Source organism: Mastigoproctus giganteus, chromosome 6 (genome assembly GCF_048544385.1).
Source record: "Mastigoproctus giganteus isolate SK-2022 chromosome 6, ASM4854438v1, whole genome shotgun sequence".
Classification (NCBI taxonomy): Eukaryota; Metazoa; Arthropoda; class Arachnida; order Uropygi; family Thelyphonidae; genus Mastigoproctus; species Mastigoproctus giganteus.
Window position 1 is genome coordinate 118,489,647 of NC_143580.1, and position 16,815 is coordinate 118,506,461.

Consider the following 16,815-nt stretch of genomic DNA (forward strand, 5'->3'; position numbering starts at 1 on the left):
CAATGGAAGTGTGTCTTTCCCCTCTAGCACCCCCAGAGGGGAAAGACAGTTATGAAAGGGTGTACCTGGTCAGCAATGATGTTTAGGTAGGTGGTAGACGTCAGAGTGCCTGGCACATGGATGACTGGACCCAGGATATCCCAGCAGAACATCGCTCAAAGCGTGACACCGCCGGCACCAGCTTGTTTTCGTCTTATGGTGCATCCAGATGCCATCACTTCCCCAGATAAACGACGCACACATATCAGCCATCCACATCATGCAACAGGAAATGTGATTCATCGGACCAGACGACCTTCTTCCAATCACTCAAGGTCCAGTTTCGATGCTCACGTGCCCATTATAGGCACTGTCGCTGGTGAACCGTGGTCAGCATGGGCACTCGGAGTGGCCTGTGGCTACACAACCCCATTTTCAGCAGGGTATGATGTACTGTGTGTTATAACACATTACTCCCGTCACCAGCATTCCAATTACCGGAGAGTTGCACTACAGTAGCCCTTCTGTTGCCACGCACCATCCTGGAGAGCCTTCACTCACCTCGAGCATTGATGAGCCGTGGTCGTCCAAAACCTCGCTGGTGGTTCGTGGGTTTCCCCTCCTCGGATCACTTTCAGTAAGTACTAACCACAACTGACCATGAGCACCCCACCAGCCATGCCATTTCAGATATGCTCTGACCCAGTCATCTGGCCATTACAATTTGACCTTTGTCAAACTCTGCCTTTCCCATACGAAGAACAAGAGTAACACTGATTAACAGATCTCAGTATCAGGTGTTTTTCATACTGTGTCCTGATCAGCACACACCATAGTTCACCTGCAGTTGCTTCGATTTGCATAACGACTCACTGGTTGTAATGTTTTGGCTCATCAGTGTATTTCTAATAATGTTCCATGGTCAGTCCATTAAAATCCCAAAATAATGACATGACTTTGCCAGAAAGCACACTTTTGAATTTTTTGATAGTCTGGGATGACACAATTTGCTGCTTCCTTTCAGGCTCATAGTGATGCACCCCCTGTTCATCTCTTGTAACAATTCATTGAATTCATTGTAGAAATGCCTCTCCACAATTTTTGCATGCTGCAAAAATCATCCACGCACACAATTTTTTCAACATGCAAAAGTTGTGTGCATGGATGATAAACAATTATATGGGACCACATTATAAATTTCTGAAGATTGAGGTGGCAACAAAATAGCTCTTAACAAAACATGAGAGTAACCCAAAAAATAAAAAAAATTATTGTTTTATTAAATCAAGAAAAGGAAAATATGCAAAAATTTTAGTATTACTTTTCCATGTGCATGGATGAGCAAAATGGATGTATCTCCAAATACATCCATTTTGCTCATCCATGAGAAGTTTGGGTAAATATCTTGAACAAACCTTATGATATTTGAGGATGTCACGCATCACTGAATATGTAGACCAACAGCTGATGCCTCACCTTCTAACAACAGCAATAACAGTAATCAGTCTGTTTTCTTAAATGAGAGCATTAACTTAATCAGCATCATTTACCATTATTAAAGTTGTGAGACAGCCTGGATGATCTTTGTCAACCACAATTTCCAACCTTTCCATATATACGCATCTATTTCTTTGACTAATACAATTTTCCAAAATTGTGCAAACATTTTTCTGTGAATCTAGGAGAGTTTAACCCTTCTGGCCACAAAAGTCTCATCACAGCAAGTTATTTGCTAATGGGGCAACCGTAAAATGGAGCCAACATGTTTAAACCACAACTATACAAAACAGACTAAGTGCAGGCAGCTGGCAACACATGTTAAGACTTTTGTTGCTATTGTTATTTGGGTTTTTTTTTAGGAGCATTAGCAACTAAAGCCATATTGCTCTGGGAATATGCAGTGGTCATTCCCTGACCTTTCCGCATCCTCCATATTTGGTGGTCACGGGCTCGAACACCGGTCTAATCAAGAAGTGTGTGCTACGCACTGCTGCTCCTACACAAGAAGGCTCCACCTGGCTATGGAGGCGCCTTCTTGTGTTGCAACTTAGTTGGTATGATGACTATGGGAACTTATTCTGTCATGGGTGTTAATTTTACAGCCTTCATTTTTTTGATTTATTCATATGCATTATTATATTTTTATAATGTAGTATTGAGTGAGGTTTAAAAATGTAAATTAACAAAATATTCAGATGCAGACATTATAAACTTTTTAAATCGGGCTGTATCACATGTTGCTACTAGTAAAATGAAAAGGCAGATAGTTAATTTTAATTTCTTTCAGGCTGAATTAATTACCTTAGTATAAATGAGGGATATATTAAGTTCATTTGTCAGCCAAGGTAAAATTTTTATAAATGTTTTACCAATTCAATCCCGATATATACATTAAAATAATGTTTCTGAATTCCTTATTGAATCCTGTAATCAGGTGGAGGGTAGAGTTACAGGGCCAAAACATTTATCACAGATAAAAGTGTAGGTACATTTGATTCTAGCACTATCTAGAATCATCCATTTTTAGATGTAAAAATTTGCAAATAATTATTTGCAGTAAGCAGTGAGGTACGAGGCTTTCTGATAATAACAATGACTCTAAGAGCTGAAACTGGCTATAAGAATATAGCACTGGAGAGTAATAGAGCTGAGTAAAATCAGCAATTGGAAATTATAGCCCAATTAGCTTATAGTAGTAGTGGCAAGTAATGCAAGAAAGCAAGCGTATGAGCTTATGCAGCATCAGCCAAAAAAAAAAAAAAAAAAAAAAAAAAAAAATTACAAAACAATCCCCTCTAAATATTTGTCCAGTTCCTCCTTAAATTTATTTAACCTATCAACTTCCACAACAACAGATGGAAGTTTGTTCCAGCAATTAAACTTCCATCTTGTAGATGTGTTGTCCTACATCTACAAGTTTTTAACAAAGTGATAAGAATCAACTGAAAGAGCAAGCTGGCTTCGGGACAGTATTCTCACCTATGGATCACCTTCCGTAATATCACAGCTAATGGAGAAAGCAAATAAATATAAAACGCCATTATACCTGGAATCTGTCGATTATGCAAAAAGATTCAAAGCATAAGGTAATATTTTGGGCAATAGAAAGACAACAAACAGACATCCCATACATTAGGATTTTGAAGAAAACATATGAGAATGCTACCTCCTCTATTAGATTAGACAAAGACAGTAGCAATTTCAAATTGAGAAAGGAGTCCAACAAGGACACTATCTCCTAAGTTGTTTACATATGCCCTTGAAGAAGCTTTCAGAAGATTTTTTTAATTATTTTTTTTATGAAAACCCCAAACACAAGATGTATTAGAACCTATAGCACTTAGTACCGTGCTTCAGTTGGAGGTTGAGAAGATGAAAGAAGATATTTGTTGACATTAGGCTTGAACTTATGTAGACTGCAATTTTCAGGAAATACGTATGAAGAAAGGTTGTTCCAAAAAAAATGGCAGTTGAATGAATAAACGAGGAAGATGAAAAGTTGGTTCTGAGAGTTTGAAGTTGGACAGTAAATGGATGTTGGCTGGTGGCGGCACGTGTTCGGACTGTTTTGAAAGAGAGAGCGGGCATTATAGAAGCCAATTCAGAAGAACAGTGCCTATGGAAGTATCTGTAGAAGAGGCATGCAGCAGAAACAGTACATCTATGAGACAGCGAGTGGAGAGACTCTGTTAGAGATGAATCATTAATTAACCTAACTGTCCTCTTCTGAATGGAATCAAGAAGCCTGAGAGAGGTTTTGGGGGCACCACCCCAGATGTAGGAACAATAATCAATGGTAGGGCGGATTTGCGATTTGTACAGAGTGAACAGATGTTTGGAAGAAAAGTAACACCGAGAGCGAAAGAGAAAACCAAGTTTTCAGATGCAGAGGAAGCAATATTTGTAAAGAGCTTGTGCCAAAGAGAGATTAGAAGTCAGGGTAATCCCCAAAAGAGATATATCATTTTCCCTAGAAATCAGAGTGACACAAAAGATAAGCTTAGGAGCAGAAGAATCCTTTTCGTGAGAAATAAGACAAGACTGAGTTTTAGAAGGATTGAAATCAACTAAGATGTCTTTGCCCATTGGAGAATTACCTGGAGATCGGCATTAAAGGAATTGGTAGCGGATATTCGAGAAGTTGAAGCTGATTGAGCAGGGTGAGGTTTCTCAAAATGGAAAGTCGAATGCAATGTGCTATCATCGGAAAAACTATGGATAGGATTTCCAGTCAATGGAAGAAGGTCATTAATATACAAGAGGAAAAGAGTTGGGAAAAAAACTGAACCTTGGTGGAAACCAGCATTAGTGGAGAAGTTAGAAGACAGAGAGCCATCTACCATCACCTTCAGTGAGCGATCAAAGATTAAACTGGATAACCAATTACAAAAAACAGTTGGCAAACCATAAGATGGAAGCTTGTTTAGAAGACCTTTAGGCCAAACACGATCAAAAGCCTTTGAGATGTCAAAAGCAACTGCTGTGTTTAACCAAACTTTTCCATTGAATTTGTCTATAAATGGGCAACATAAGCTGGAATATCACTAGTGGATTGGTACTGACGGAATCCATACTGGTGATCATTGATCAGACTGAAGGTTTCTATGTAGTTTAAGAGTGTGTGTGTGTTATGGAGGTTTAATGGCGCATAAGCTGCTGGGGCTATAATGCGCCTATTCATAGGAAACTGTTAAAAACAAATTTTTGTTATAATAACTTGATTTTTGTTAAAGTGGTCTTTCAGAATTTATGATATAGTCCAATTTTTTTCAGGAAAGAGAAAAATTCATTGATATTTGCTTCCTCGCCAATAATATGATTTAGGGTCATTGGTTCTCGCAGATTTATCAGGGAAGACAGGATGGATGTTCTTTCTTGTTGATACTGTGGGCAGTCAATTAGAATATGTTTCACTGATAGTTGAGTTAAACAGTGTGGGCACTGAGGAGGATCCTCTCCTGTGAGTAGATGGAGGTGAGTGAGATACGTATGTCCTATTCGTGCCCTTGCAAGTACCACTTCTTCTCTTCGCACTGTTTTGGTACTAGTGTGCCAAAGCTTTGGGTGCTGTTTCAACTGATAGAGTTTATTATTGGTTTGGGAGTGCCATAGATCTTTCCACTGCGCAAGACATGCCGTTTGTATGATGCGATTGTAGTCAGAGGCTGGAACATGCACGGAGGTTAAATCAAAAGTTGATGGATTTTTAGCAGATTTGTCAGCGAGTTCGTTCCCCTTTATCCCCGAATGTGCTGGGATCCAGCAAAAGGTCACTGATTGATGACGTTCTTGTATTTGCAGTAGGAGACTTCTGATTTTATCTAACACAGGGTGAACCTTGTAGGAGGAATGTTGCATTGCTGTAATTGAGCTGAGCGAGTCCGTGTATACTACGTATTTTACAGATGGGTAGTGAATCAGATTTTCTAAGGCTAATTTGATTGCATGGAGTTCTGCTGAGAAGCTGCTATACTGAGCTGGAAGAGCAGCCGAAATGATTGAAGTGGGAAAAACTGCCGCTGCTCCTACCGCTGAATGTGATTTGGAGCCATCAGTATAGATCGGTAAAAAATCGGCATATTTATGAATATGGCTTGCATGGAGTTGTTTCACATTAATTATTGGTAGGCGATTCTTTCCCCATTCTTGAAGATAAGTATCGCAGGTTAATTGTAGAGGCGGACTCCAAGGTGGTTGAGAGTAATTCATTACTTGTTGCCTGTTGGAAATTGGAACATTCCAACTCTGTGTTATTTCAATTAGGCGTAAGCCTGCTGGTCTTATTTTAGTGGGTTTGTTTCTATAGAGATTTTGCAGTGGTGGATTAAAGAGGTATGGCTCAACAGGATGCTGCCAGCAACTCTGTATTCGGGCTGCATACTTAAGAAGCAGCGTTTTTCTGCGGAGGTAAAGAGGTGGCTCATTAGCTTCAATATATAAACTATGAATAGGAGAGGTCCTGAACGCCCCAAGTGCAATCCGCAAAGCACTATGCTGTATAGGATCTAGCCATTAGTATACTCTTACGAGCAGAATCATAGAGTTCACTGATTGATGACGTTCTTGTATTTGCAGTAGGAGACTTCTGATTTTATCTAACACAGGGTGAACCTTGTAGGAGACTTCTGATTTTATCTAACACAGGGTGAACCTTGTAGGAGGAATGTTGTATTGCTGTAATTGAGCTGAGCGAGTCCGTGTATACTACGTATTTTACAGATGGGTAGTGAATCAGATTTTCTAAGGCTAATTTGATTGCATGGAGTTCTGCTGAGAAGCTGCTATACTGGTGCTATAGTGGAGCACCATAATCCAATCGGGATCTAATCAGTGATCTATATAAGAGCAACAAAGATGTACGACCTGCTCCCCAAGACAAGGCAGATAAAGCTCTTAGTATGTTTAGTTTTTTGAGGCAGGAAGTACGTACAAATTTAATGTGCTCAAGGAAATTTAGTTTCCTGTCAAGGATTAATCCTAAGAATCTGATGTTGTTAGTTACTGGAATGGTAAAGTTTGATATATGAAGTTCAGGGTCTGTATGCATTTTTCGTTGATTACAAAAATGGATGGCAACAGTCTTCTGCTGTGATAGACGATAGCCATTTAACCTTGCCCACCTTTGGACTTTATTCAGGGATATCTGCAGTTGCCGTTCAATGGATCTCATGTTCTGGGAATGGCAAGAAATAGAGAGATCATCAGCGTAAAGGTAGGTCTGAACAGCATTTGGAAGTTCTTTTGTGATGGAATCGATTCTAAGGGCGAAAAGGGTTGCACTCAGTACAGACCCTTGTGACACTCCTTCTTCCTGTGAAAATGTCGCAGAAAGTGAGTTGTGATATCGAACTTGGAATGAACGATTCTGAAGAAAGTTCCTAATGAATATGGGCAGGTTGCCTCGTAAACCAAGAGCATAAAGGTCACTGAGAATGCCATGACGCCAGGTAGTATCAAATGCCTTCTCAATGTCTATGGAAACCATAAAAGATGTTCATTTTTTACAAAGGCATTACGAATTGCAGACTCAGCTTTGATCATGAGATCTAAGGAGGACCTGTTCTTACGAAACCCATGTTGGTGATTACTCATTAGGTGTTCTGTTTCAATGATCCAAACAAGTCGATTATGGATAATTTTTTCAAGTAGTTTACCAAGGCAACTGGAGAGGGAAATTGGCCTGTAACTGTACGGACTGGTAGGATCTTTACCGGGTTTCAAAAAGGCAAGAACTGCTGCATGATGCCAAGAGCTGGGATAAATGTTTTCTAGAAATATTCGGTTATAATAGATCAGCAGTATTTCCAAGTTTTTGTCACCAAGGTTTTGTAACATGATATAAAATATTCCATCTGGCCCAGCGGCACTGTTGCGTGTTGTTTTAATGGCATGTAAAAGTTCAGAATATTGAAGAGGCTGGTTATACGGAAGGGAAACTGATGTTCGAAAGTTGATGGCACGTTGTTCAGTTGTGGTCTTTATTTTCTGGAAATCCGTAGAATAATTTGATGCCGCAGAAACTTCGGCAAAAGTTTTAGCCAAGGCATTTGCTATGTCTTCAGGAGCAGACAGTTCTTGCCCATTAAACGAAAGAATTGGCAAAGGGGTGGTTGGAAATTTGCCAGAAATCTGCCTAATTTTCTTCCATATTAACCTGGAGTTAGTGTTTCTATTTATGGTAGATGTAAACCGGATCCAAGAATTCTTCTTGGCTTGCCTCTGAATGAGGCGAGCTTTTGCCCTTAATTTTTTGTAGTTGATAAGGTTAGCTGTGGTTGAGGATTTACGAAATAAATTCCATGCTTTATTTTTTAACTTCTTTGCTTTGGTGCATTCTTCATTCCACCAATAGTTAATGTGCCGTCTGAACTGGGTATTCGACAGTGGAATTGAACAGTTAGCTGCAGATAGTAGTTTTGAAGTAATATAATCAGTGGCTTCATCTATCGACTGTATTCTTATAAATTTCTCATCCAGATTGACAGCTGACTGAAATTTGGCCCAGTTGGCTCGAGAGAACTTCCATTTCTTGCAAGGTTTGGCTACTGGCGGTGGTGCAGTGAGCAAATCACAAATAATCGGGAAATGATCACTGCCCATGGGATCGTCCATAACTGACCATTCCATGATTGGATACAGAATAGGGGAGCATATCGATAGATCGATTGCAGAAGTTTGTCCAGTTGGTAATTGTATGTGAGTAGGTGCACCGGTATTAAGAATGGTAAGGTTTTGCTTATCTACGAAGGTTTCAATCAGTCGGCCATGACTGTCCAGTTTAGTAGATCCCCATAAGGGGTGGTGGCCATTGAAATCCCCCAGGAGACAGATAGGGGAAGGTAGCTGTATTAGCAGGTTTTCAAGGTCTTGGTAAGAGAAGGTATGACTTGGTGGAAGATAAATTGATACTAATGTTAACTCAATTTCGGTTACCAAACGCACAGCAATGACTTCAATTTCAGTTTTCAAAACAATTTGCTTAGATGGGATTTTTGCATTGACCAAGATGGCCACACCCCCACGAGCGGAAGTGGAAGTATTACGATCTTGTCGGTAGATAGAGTAGTTCTTTGTGCTGGCAGAAATTTGGGAAGTTAAATAGGTTTCTTGTATACAGAAACCAACTGGATTGTAGCGATTAATTAGGTCTTGAATATCATTAAAATTGCAACGAAATCCTCTACAATTCCATTGAAGAATATAAGGCATTATTGGTGTTTAGTAAAAGAAGCTGTATCTGACTGTTTTTTTGATGTGACTGTTTTATGGCGTTCAGGTTTCGGTTTGTCTTTTTTGAAGAATGGCCGACCGATGTCCATATCTTCTTCCACATGTATTTCTAAGACTGGGTCTTCCTGTCTGGATGAGTCAATTGTATCCATGGATGTGTCTTGAATATTCATTTTGATGTTTGAACCTCGATTATTTGATGGAGCAGCAGCATCGGTTGGAGGAGTAGGAGAAGGAGATTTCGCTGGTACTGTAAGAGCAGTATTGCTTGCCTGGTTCAACTGTTTCGGGATATTGGACTGTTGCTGGGAGAGAACAGTTCGTGCCCAGTCAGAGATTGAGTTGTTTGTGGGGACTGTAACATCAGTCTGGGTGGCCACTGATTGATATTTTTGTGCGACACTGGCATATGTACGTTTTGTAATACTGGGAGCAATTAATTTTCTCGCTTCTTGAAAGCTTACTTTATTTTCGATTTTATACTTCACAATTTTCTTTTCGGTTTTCCACCTGTCGCATGTCTTAGAATAGGCGGGATGGTTGCCTTTACAGTTAGGACAGCTCATTTCTGTTGCTGAACAGTCATTTTGAGTATGATCGGTGGACCCACATTTGGGACAGACTGGGTTTCCTCTACATGCCGTTTGAGAGTGGCCATACTTTTGGCACTTATAGCATCTCAATGGATTAGGGATGTAGGGTCTAATGCGGCAAAGAAGATAACCTGCTTTTATGGAAGAAGGTAGGTTTGGAGTATTAAAAGTGAGTATAATATTCCTAGTAGGTGCCAGTGTGTTGTCCTTTTTAATCATGATTCTTTTTACTGCAATTACATTTTGCTCCTGAAGTTCTTGACATATCTCCTCCTCCGACACATTCAGTAGGTCCCAGCTGGATATAACATCCTTAGAAGTGTTTAGGGTACCGTGGGGAGAAACTTTTACTGAAATTCCAGCAAAATTTGTAATTTTTAGTAGATGCTCCGAATGTTTCCTGCTGATTGTTTCTATTAGTAGGTCTCCTGATTGCAGTCGCTTGACTGTTTTAGGAGATCCTGCAAGACTTTCGAGATGTTTCTGAATAAGAAACGGAGACAATTTGGTGAGAGGCTGATCCGTAAGTGAATGCATTATGAGAAATGCAGGAAAATCTATGTTTGAAGAGTTGGCCTTAAACCTCTTCGGTTGAGACATGTCATGTTCATTTTCTATGTCTGGCCGAGAACTTGTCGGCTCTAGTGGAGGAAACATATCGTGTTCCATAATTGCTCCTTTTGGCCCTTGGCAGATTAACTGTTCTGCCAAGATTTCCGGCCCCGCCACGGGGAGGCAGGAGCAGTGCCTGGTGTGACCAAGCGAGAAGTAGTAGGGGTTAGTAATAAATATATAAGAAGTAAAGAAAGGTGACTTTCCTTTCCGGCTCTGTAAAGTGCTTTTTTAACAAGAGCTGCTACTGAAAAAATAAGTTATTTTAAGGACAGGAACCTAAAAGAACTATAATATCACTTTTGGAAAATCACTCTTTAAGCACAAAGAATTCGCTCAGTCACAATCGCTTGGCACCCGGGGCCTGTAGTTTAAGAGTTGGCAGTTAATTGATTTCTCCATTACTTTAGAAGGAGTAGAAGTAATTGCAATGGGACGATAATTGGATGGGAAGGATTTGTCACCCTTTTTAGAAACTAGCAGGATATCAGCAAATTTCCAAGCAAAAGGAAAAACACCTTTGGAATAAGAAAGTGAAAAAAAGGCAGCAAAGAACAGGAGTAAGTTCAGAGCACAGGTTTTGAGAACAAGTGGAGAAATACAATCAGGTCCTAGAGGTTTCTTAGCATCAAGATTCGTCAAAATACTTCTGACATCCTTTTGACGGAAGACCACAGGGGGGCATTGAATGGAGTATGTTGGGAATGGTGAGAGGTGTTTTACCAAGATCATTAATACATGAGCTGGAAGAAAAATGGGATGCTAGCAGGTCAGCTTTATCCTTGGCTGAAGTGACAACAGAACCATCTGGTTTTTACAGAGGTGAGAGCAGAGATGGGCAAAAGTCGCAGCCAATAGCTTTGACAAGAGACCAGAATGCACGGCTACCATTAGAGCAAGAAGCAAGTTTTCTACTCTTAGCCTGCTCAAAATCTAGTTTGGACTGATTGATAACTGCTTTACAATTATTGCGAGCTTTGGTGTAGGCAGAAAATGAAATTGAAGAATTGGAAACAAGCCAATTACAATATGCAACATTCTTCTCTTGAACAGCCTTAGCACATTTATTGGAAAACTAAGGTTTAGATAAAGGACGAGATTTTTAAGTGGAGTGTGGAATAAAGGATTCCATTCCCTCAAGAATAATTTCACTGATACAATCCAAGCAAACAGTGACATCAGAAGTTTTGAAACAGTAATTCGACCAAGGGAAAGAAGAAAAGAAATCTAGCAGGTCATCCCATTTTGCATTCTTGTAATGCCAAAAAATACGAGGTTGGGAATAGCCATGAGATAAAGGCTCCATTGGAGAAGAGACAATCACCAAGTTGTGATCTGAGGTGCCTGGAAGACCACTCACTTCGACCAAGTATTTAGGATTGTTTGTGAGAAAAAGATCAAGTGTGTTGGCTGTATGGTTAGGATTGTCCAGTATTCTTGTATGTAAATGAACAATCTGTGCAAGGTCATTAGTAATTGCAAAAGCCTCAGCATCTCGACCAGCTGGGTCGGTGTGACCAGAGAATGGAAGCCAGATGCCGTTGTGAAAAATAAAATCACCAAGGAAAATTACCTCACTGATAGAAAAGTTGGACTTTAGAAAGGCAAGTTGCAAAGAGAGGAAGTCAAAGAGCTCCAAGTGATTATTGAAGTTGGGAGAATGGTAGAGACAACAGATGAATTTGACACAATGAGGTAAGGAGATTTTAAGTCAGAGAAGATCGAAAAGAGGAGATTCCAAATTACCAAGTCTCTGACAGAAAATATCGGAACGGACATATGCAAAAGTGCCCCCTTTCAGGCGAAAGGAATCATACAGCGAATAATTTGGGCAACTGAGATGAGCAGTAGTTGAATCAACCGATAACTGATATTCTGTCAGAAAAAGTACATGGGGTTTGGCAGACTGCAAGTGGAAATGGACATCGTTGAGATGAGAACTGAGACCAAGTATATTTGTGAAATGAACTAGGAAGTGTTTGGGAGGTTTAGATCTTTTCGCAGATAAGCTTACTCTATTAGTTTGACAATTCATGATGTATTCTATAGTAAGAAAATGTTGTGGGGGCGGGACGTGGTGTATGAAGGAATGAAATTTTAGGATATATTGTACACATGGTAAAAATATACCAGATCCTTCACATAAAGTGGCCTCGACAATGCCCCCCCACATACACACTACTCGGACTCCCTCCGGTCACTATCTGGCAGAATAGACGTAGAAAGATGATCACTAGCTGAGACTAGAATGCTTAAAACAAAAGAGAATTTTGTGGCATTTAAGAAATTTGCGACAAATTTTTAAAAGAAGAGTTTTATTAGAAAACGCGCAACAAGACAGATGAAATCTACAAATGGAATTGAAAAGAAAACAGAACAAATGATAACAGAGCAAGTGTAGGACAAGAGGTAACTTCATTCTAGTGGAAGCTTGCCCTGGAAGGGTATACCCATTGCTCATGCATTTTGTTTGTTTGTTTGTTATTTGATTTTTAGGAGCATTAGCAACTAAGGACATATTGCTCCGGGAATATGCAGTGGTCATTCCCTTGACCTTTCCGCATCCTCCGTATTTGGTGGTGACGGGCGTGAACCCCGGTCTAATCAAGAAGCGTGTGCTACACACTGCTGCTCCTTCCCACCTGACTACGGAGACACCTCATGCATTTTATATGATATTCGAAATTGTAAGTTGTATCAATCTATTTTGTAGGGTATTGTATCTCACTTTGCATTTTGTATGACATTCTAAACTGTATCATAAAATCTGTGCATTTTAAACCGTAAACTGTACTATAATTTGGTGGGAGTGTCAAACATTGCATGGGAACACCTAATTAAAAAAAAAAAATGTCCTTTCTGTGTACACTGTACTCTCCACATTCAAACTCTGCATCCTTTTTATCTGAGTGATACCACTTCCCTCATATATCCCCACAATGTCTGCTTTTGATGACTCCACCAGCCCTTCAAATTTATCAAATTTATTTACTATGCTCTGGTGTACATGCAAGTATACATGCACCTATTCTTACTCTTAGTTACCCTAACACAGCCCACGTATTTCCTTGTTCAATGAGAACCCACAGCAAGCACTGAAATCCCCAGTACCTTGCTTTCCGGGCTGTAGCATGATCCAAGAGAAGCAGTGCAAAAATCACCTTCACTTCTGCCTACAGCTATTGTTAATCTATTAGTTTGTGTACGTCCCCAAGCTAGCAGCTTTCCAAACCACCTAGCACTGCCTCGATAGTATCAGCAAATATTCTTGCTTGGGATTCTGTCAGAAAAAAGTAAGTGGGGTTTGGCAGTTTGTAAGTGAAAATGAACATCACTGAGATTGGAAATGAGACCACATATACTTGTGAAATGAACAAAGTGTTTGGGAGGTTTAGATCTTTTTGCAGATGTTTGTTCTATTAGTTTGATTATTTATTATGTATTCAGTAGTAGTCTTTTCCCTACTAGAAAAACTTCTGTATATCATTGACAAGACACCATGAGCTACTCTTGCAGCCTGTCTGCACTGCTCAAAAAACTTCATATCTAACTGCATAATTATCCCCAAGTCCTTTTCATTCTCTGTTAACCCTGGGTGTAGTACCATACGGTTGGTATGTTACTTTGGGGTTGCTGCTACTCGTATGCAGTACTTTACGTTTGTCAATATTTTAAACTTCAGCTGTCACCTCTCAGCCCACCTACTCAACTTTTCTAGATCCTGTTGCAGTAGTATACTATCATTACTCTCAATACTCCCTGTCAACCTTCATATTGTCTGCAAACCCAGACATTAACCCTGATATACCTTAATCAATATCACTGATAAATGCAGAAAACAACACTGGGCCCAACACCAAACCCCAGGGAACTCCACTAATAACATTAGTCCACAAAGAGCAGTGTCTGTTGATTACCACTCTGTCTTCTCCCACTGAACCATCCTTTTATCCATTGCAGCAACTTACCCTTAATGCCATACTGCTCCAATTTGTACAATAGTCCTCCTCCATGTGTAACAGTATCAAAAGCTTTCTAAAATCCAAGTATATGATATCAACATTATTTTTTGCATCCAGTTCCTTTGTAACCACATCATATCCAATCAAATTGGTCAGACAAGACTTCTAGACAAATCCATGCTGTGTCTGAATTATTATTGCTGTCTTGTCTAAATGATCCTGCAGTGCTTCTTTAACAAGTGACTTCATTATTTTCCCTGGAACAGAAGTTAAACTAACAGGTCTGTAATTACTTGTGTCACCCTTTGATCCCTGTTTGTGAAATGGGGACACATTTACACATCTCCAGTCCATTGGGACCACCTCTAAGTCCAAAGAAGCTTTCATAATTATGGTTAAGGGTTTGCTTACTTCCTTTGCTGCCTTCTTAAATATAACTGGAAAGATTCCATCCACCCCAGGTGCCTTTTTTATGTTCAATTTCAATAATTTCTCCTCAACTTTGTTCTCAGTTATTACAAAATCATTTAGTTCCCTGCTAGAATTTAAGCTTCTGGCCTCCACTTCCCTACAGACTTCCACATGTGTGAACGTAGATGCAAAATACTCATTCAATTTGTCAGCTATCTCAGAGAAGTTCATCAAAAATCGAACTGTCAATATCAAGTGGACCAATCTGATTTATCCTCTTCCTTCTAGAGTTTACATAAGTAAAGAAGTCTTTGCTGTTTTTCTTTGCATCCTTTGCCAAAGATTTCTCATAATCTGCCTTTGCTTGCCTAACCTCCTTTGTGACTTGATTACAGCTTATATCTACCAGTCTTCTGTGTCACCTGATAATTTATATGTATCTCATGCATTTATCTTCCCTGCCACAAGTCTCATTAGTTCATCTGCCATCCATTTAGACCTAAACCTTGAACAGTATTTTTGTGATGTTATTAAAATTAAAAATGATAATAGTAATTTTAGGTCAATTCTTGGATAGCAGTTATTTCTAAAATGAGCTTAAGCACAAACAGAGTATCATACTATTATTATAAAATATCCTATAAATGCCAAAGTTTTTCTGCCTTAAGAATTTAAATAAAACCAGTATTTATGGAAGTTAATTCCGCTTTCTTTTAAATATATAGGACAAAATTCATTCTGAATTTATTTTTGCTACAAGTCATATAACTTTTACTATATTAAATACTCAGTAGTTAGTAATTTTATATGCATTGAATAATGAAAATTAGTTATTGTAAGGTGGTAGTCATAATGGCGATAATATTTTTTTTCATTGAGCATTGCAACAAGTTATGATGAAATGAAACATTTTAAATAACTTACTGTACTCTGAAACCTCTCGCATAAACTGCATAGCTAATCTCTTGAGAAGGTCATTATGTTCTTCTGCCACAAATAGTCCCAAGAAAGTAGTTGAAGTATAATGTTCCAGAGAAATACTTTCTGGTATTTCTGCCTGTAGCTTCTCTACCACATGATTAAGAGCATGTGCAAGATGGGTTACACTATCGTCCGGTGCCTTAAAAGAAAGTTTAGATATTATAAGATACATACACCAAATGACTATGGTTATCACACAAGCATATTATTTTTGCTTAATTAATAATTTCCATTTGCAAATGGAATAATGAAAGTTAGGAAGGGCTTCATCAATACACAAAAACACTGGGAACAAACCCCCCTTTGTACAACTCAAAGGGGGGGGGCATATTATTTTTGCTTAATTAATAATTTCCATTTGCAAATGGAATAATGAAAGTTAGGAAGGGCTTCATCAATACACAAAAACACTGGGAACAAACCCCCCTTTGTACAACTCAAAGGGGGGGGTTAAATTTTAGAAATTATGGTAAAGCATTAGGGAACATTGATCAAGCCAGCCTAACATACATATCAAAGAGAAAAATACAATGTCAGGTTTCAAGGCATCAAAAGATAGGACCACGCTCTTGCTTGGGGTTAATGTAGTGGCACATTACAGATTAAAACCAATGCTTGGGTACCATTCTTGAAATCCTTGTGCATTTAAGGACATCAATAAAGCCACCCTACCAATGCATTTCCAATCAAACCAGAGAGAATGGATAACAGTCTCTCTCTTTGAGGATTAGTTTAAATGCTGCTTCAATCCCGAGGATGAAAAATATTGTAAAGACAACGATGTTCCTTTCAAGATTTTGCTTCTATTAGATAAAGCTCCTGGAAATCCTACACATCTAGGTGATTGCAATTCAAACGTGAAAGTCATATTTCTACCCCCAAACACGACTTCACTCATCCAACCTATGGATCAGGGTGTTATTTCGAATTTAAAAGCATACTATTTACACAACATTTGCTCAGGCATTGTCTGCAGTAGACTATGAGAAAAATTTTACATTAAGAAACTTTTGGAAATCTTACAATATTTGCCACGCCATCTTAAACATTAATAAGGCCTAGGCAGAAATTACTAAAAGTTGTTTAAATGGTGCATTGAAGAAAATATGCCCACGGCACATAAAAGGCTTCGAATGATTTGAAAAAGACGAATCATATGAAGAGGTTACTGATAAGATTGTAAAGGTTGCAGAGCTACTTTAGTTTGAGGTCCATGTAAAAGAAGTGGCGGAGTTAATAGAGGAAGAAGAGAAGGAATCATCTAACGAAGAACTTATTGACTTGCAGGCAGTGATAGTGAAAGAAGAAAATGCTGACAAAGATCAAGGTGAACCAAATGAGGAGCCGAGATGCTACGTCACCAAAGAGATGGCAATAGCATTTCGTGAAATTGCATTGGCAATGGAAAGGATTGAGAAGATGGATCCTGACAGCGAACGATTCTTAAAAGTTAACAGAGGAGTGAATGATATGCTTGCTTGCTACAAAGAAATCTACAATGAAAAGAAAAAACCACCGCCCAGTAATCCATTAATATGTTCTTTTGT

The 16,815-nt window shown here is 39.0% G+C and overlaps 1 protein-coding gene across 1 annotated transcript in view; it reads right to left on the reverse strand.

Annotated features, from left to right (window-relative positions):
• The window catches only part of LOC150084532 (ecdysteroid-phosphate phosphatase-like), a 390,193-nt gene that overhangs the window by 234,482 nt on the left and 138,896 nt on the right, over positions 1-16,815 (reverse strand). Inside the window, exon 4 of the mRNA XM_090375298.1 lies at positions 15,212-15,407. Within this exon, the coding sequence (XP_090231424.1) occupies positions 15,212-15,407 (196 nt within the window). The remainder of the gene's footprint in view (positions 1-15,211; positions 15,408-16,815) is intronic.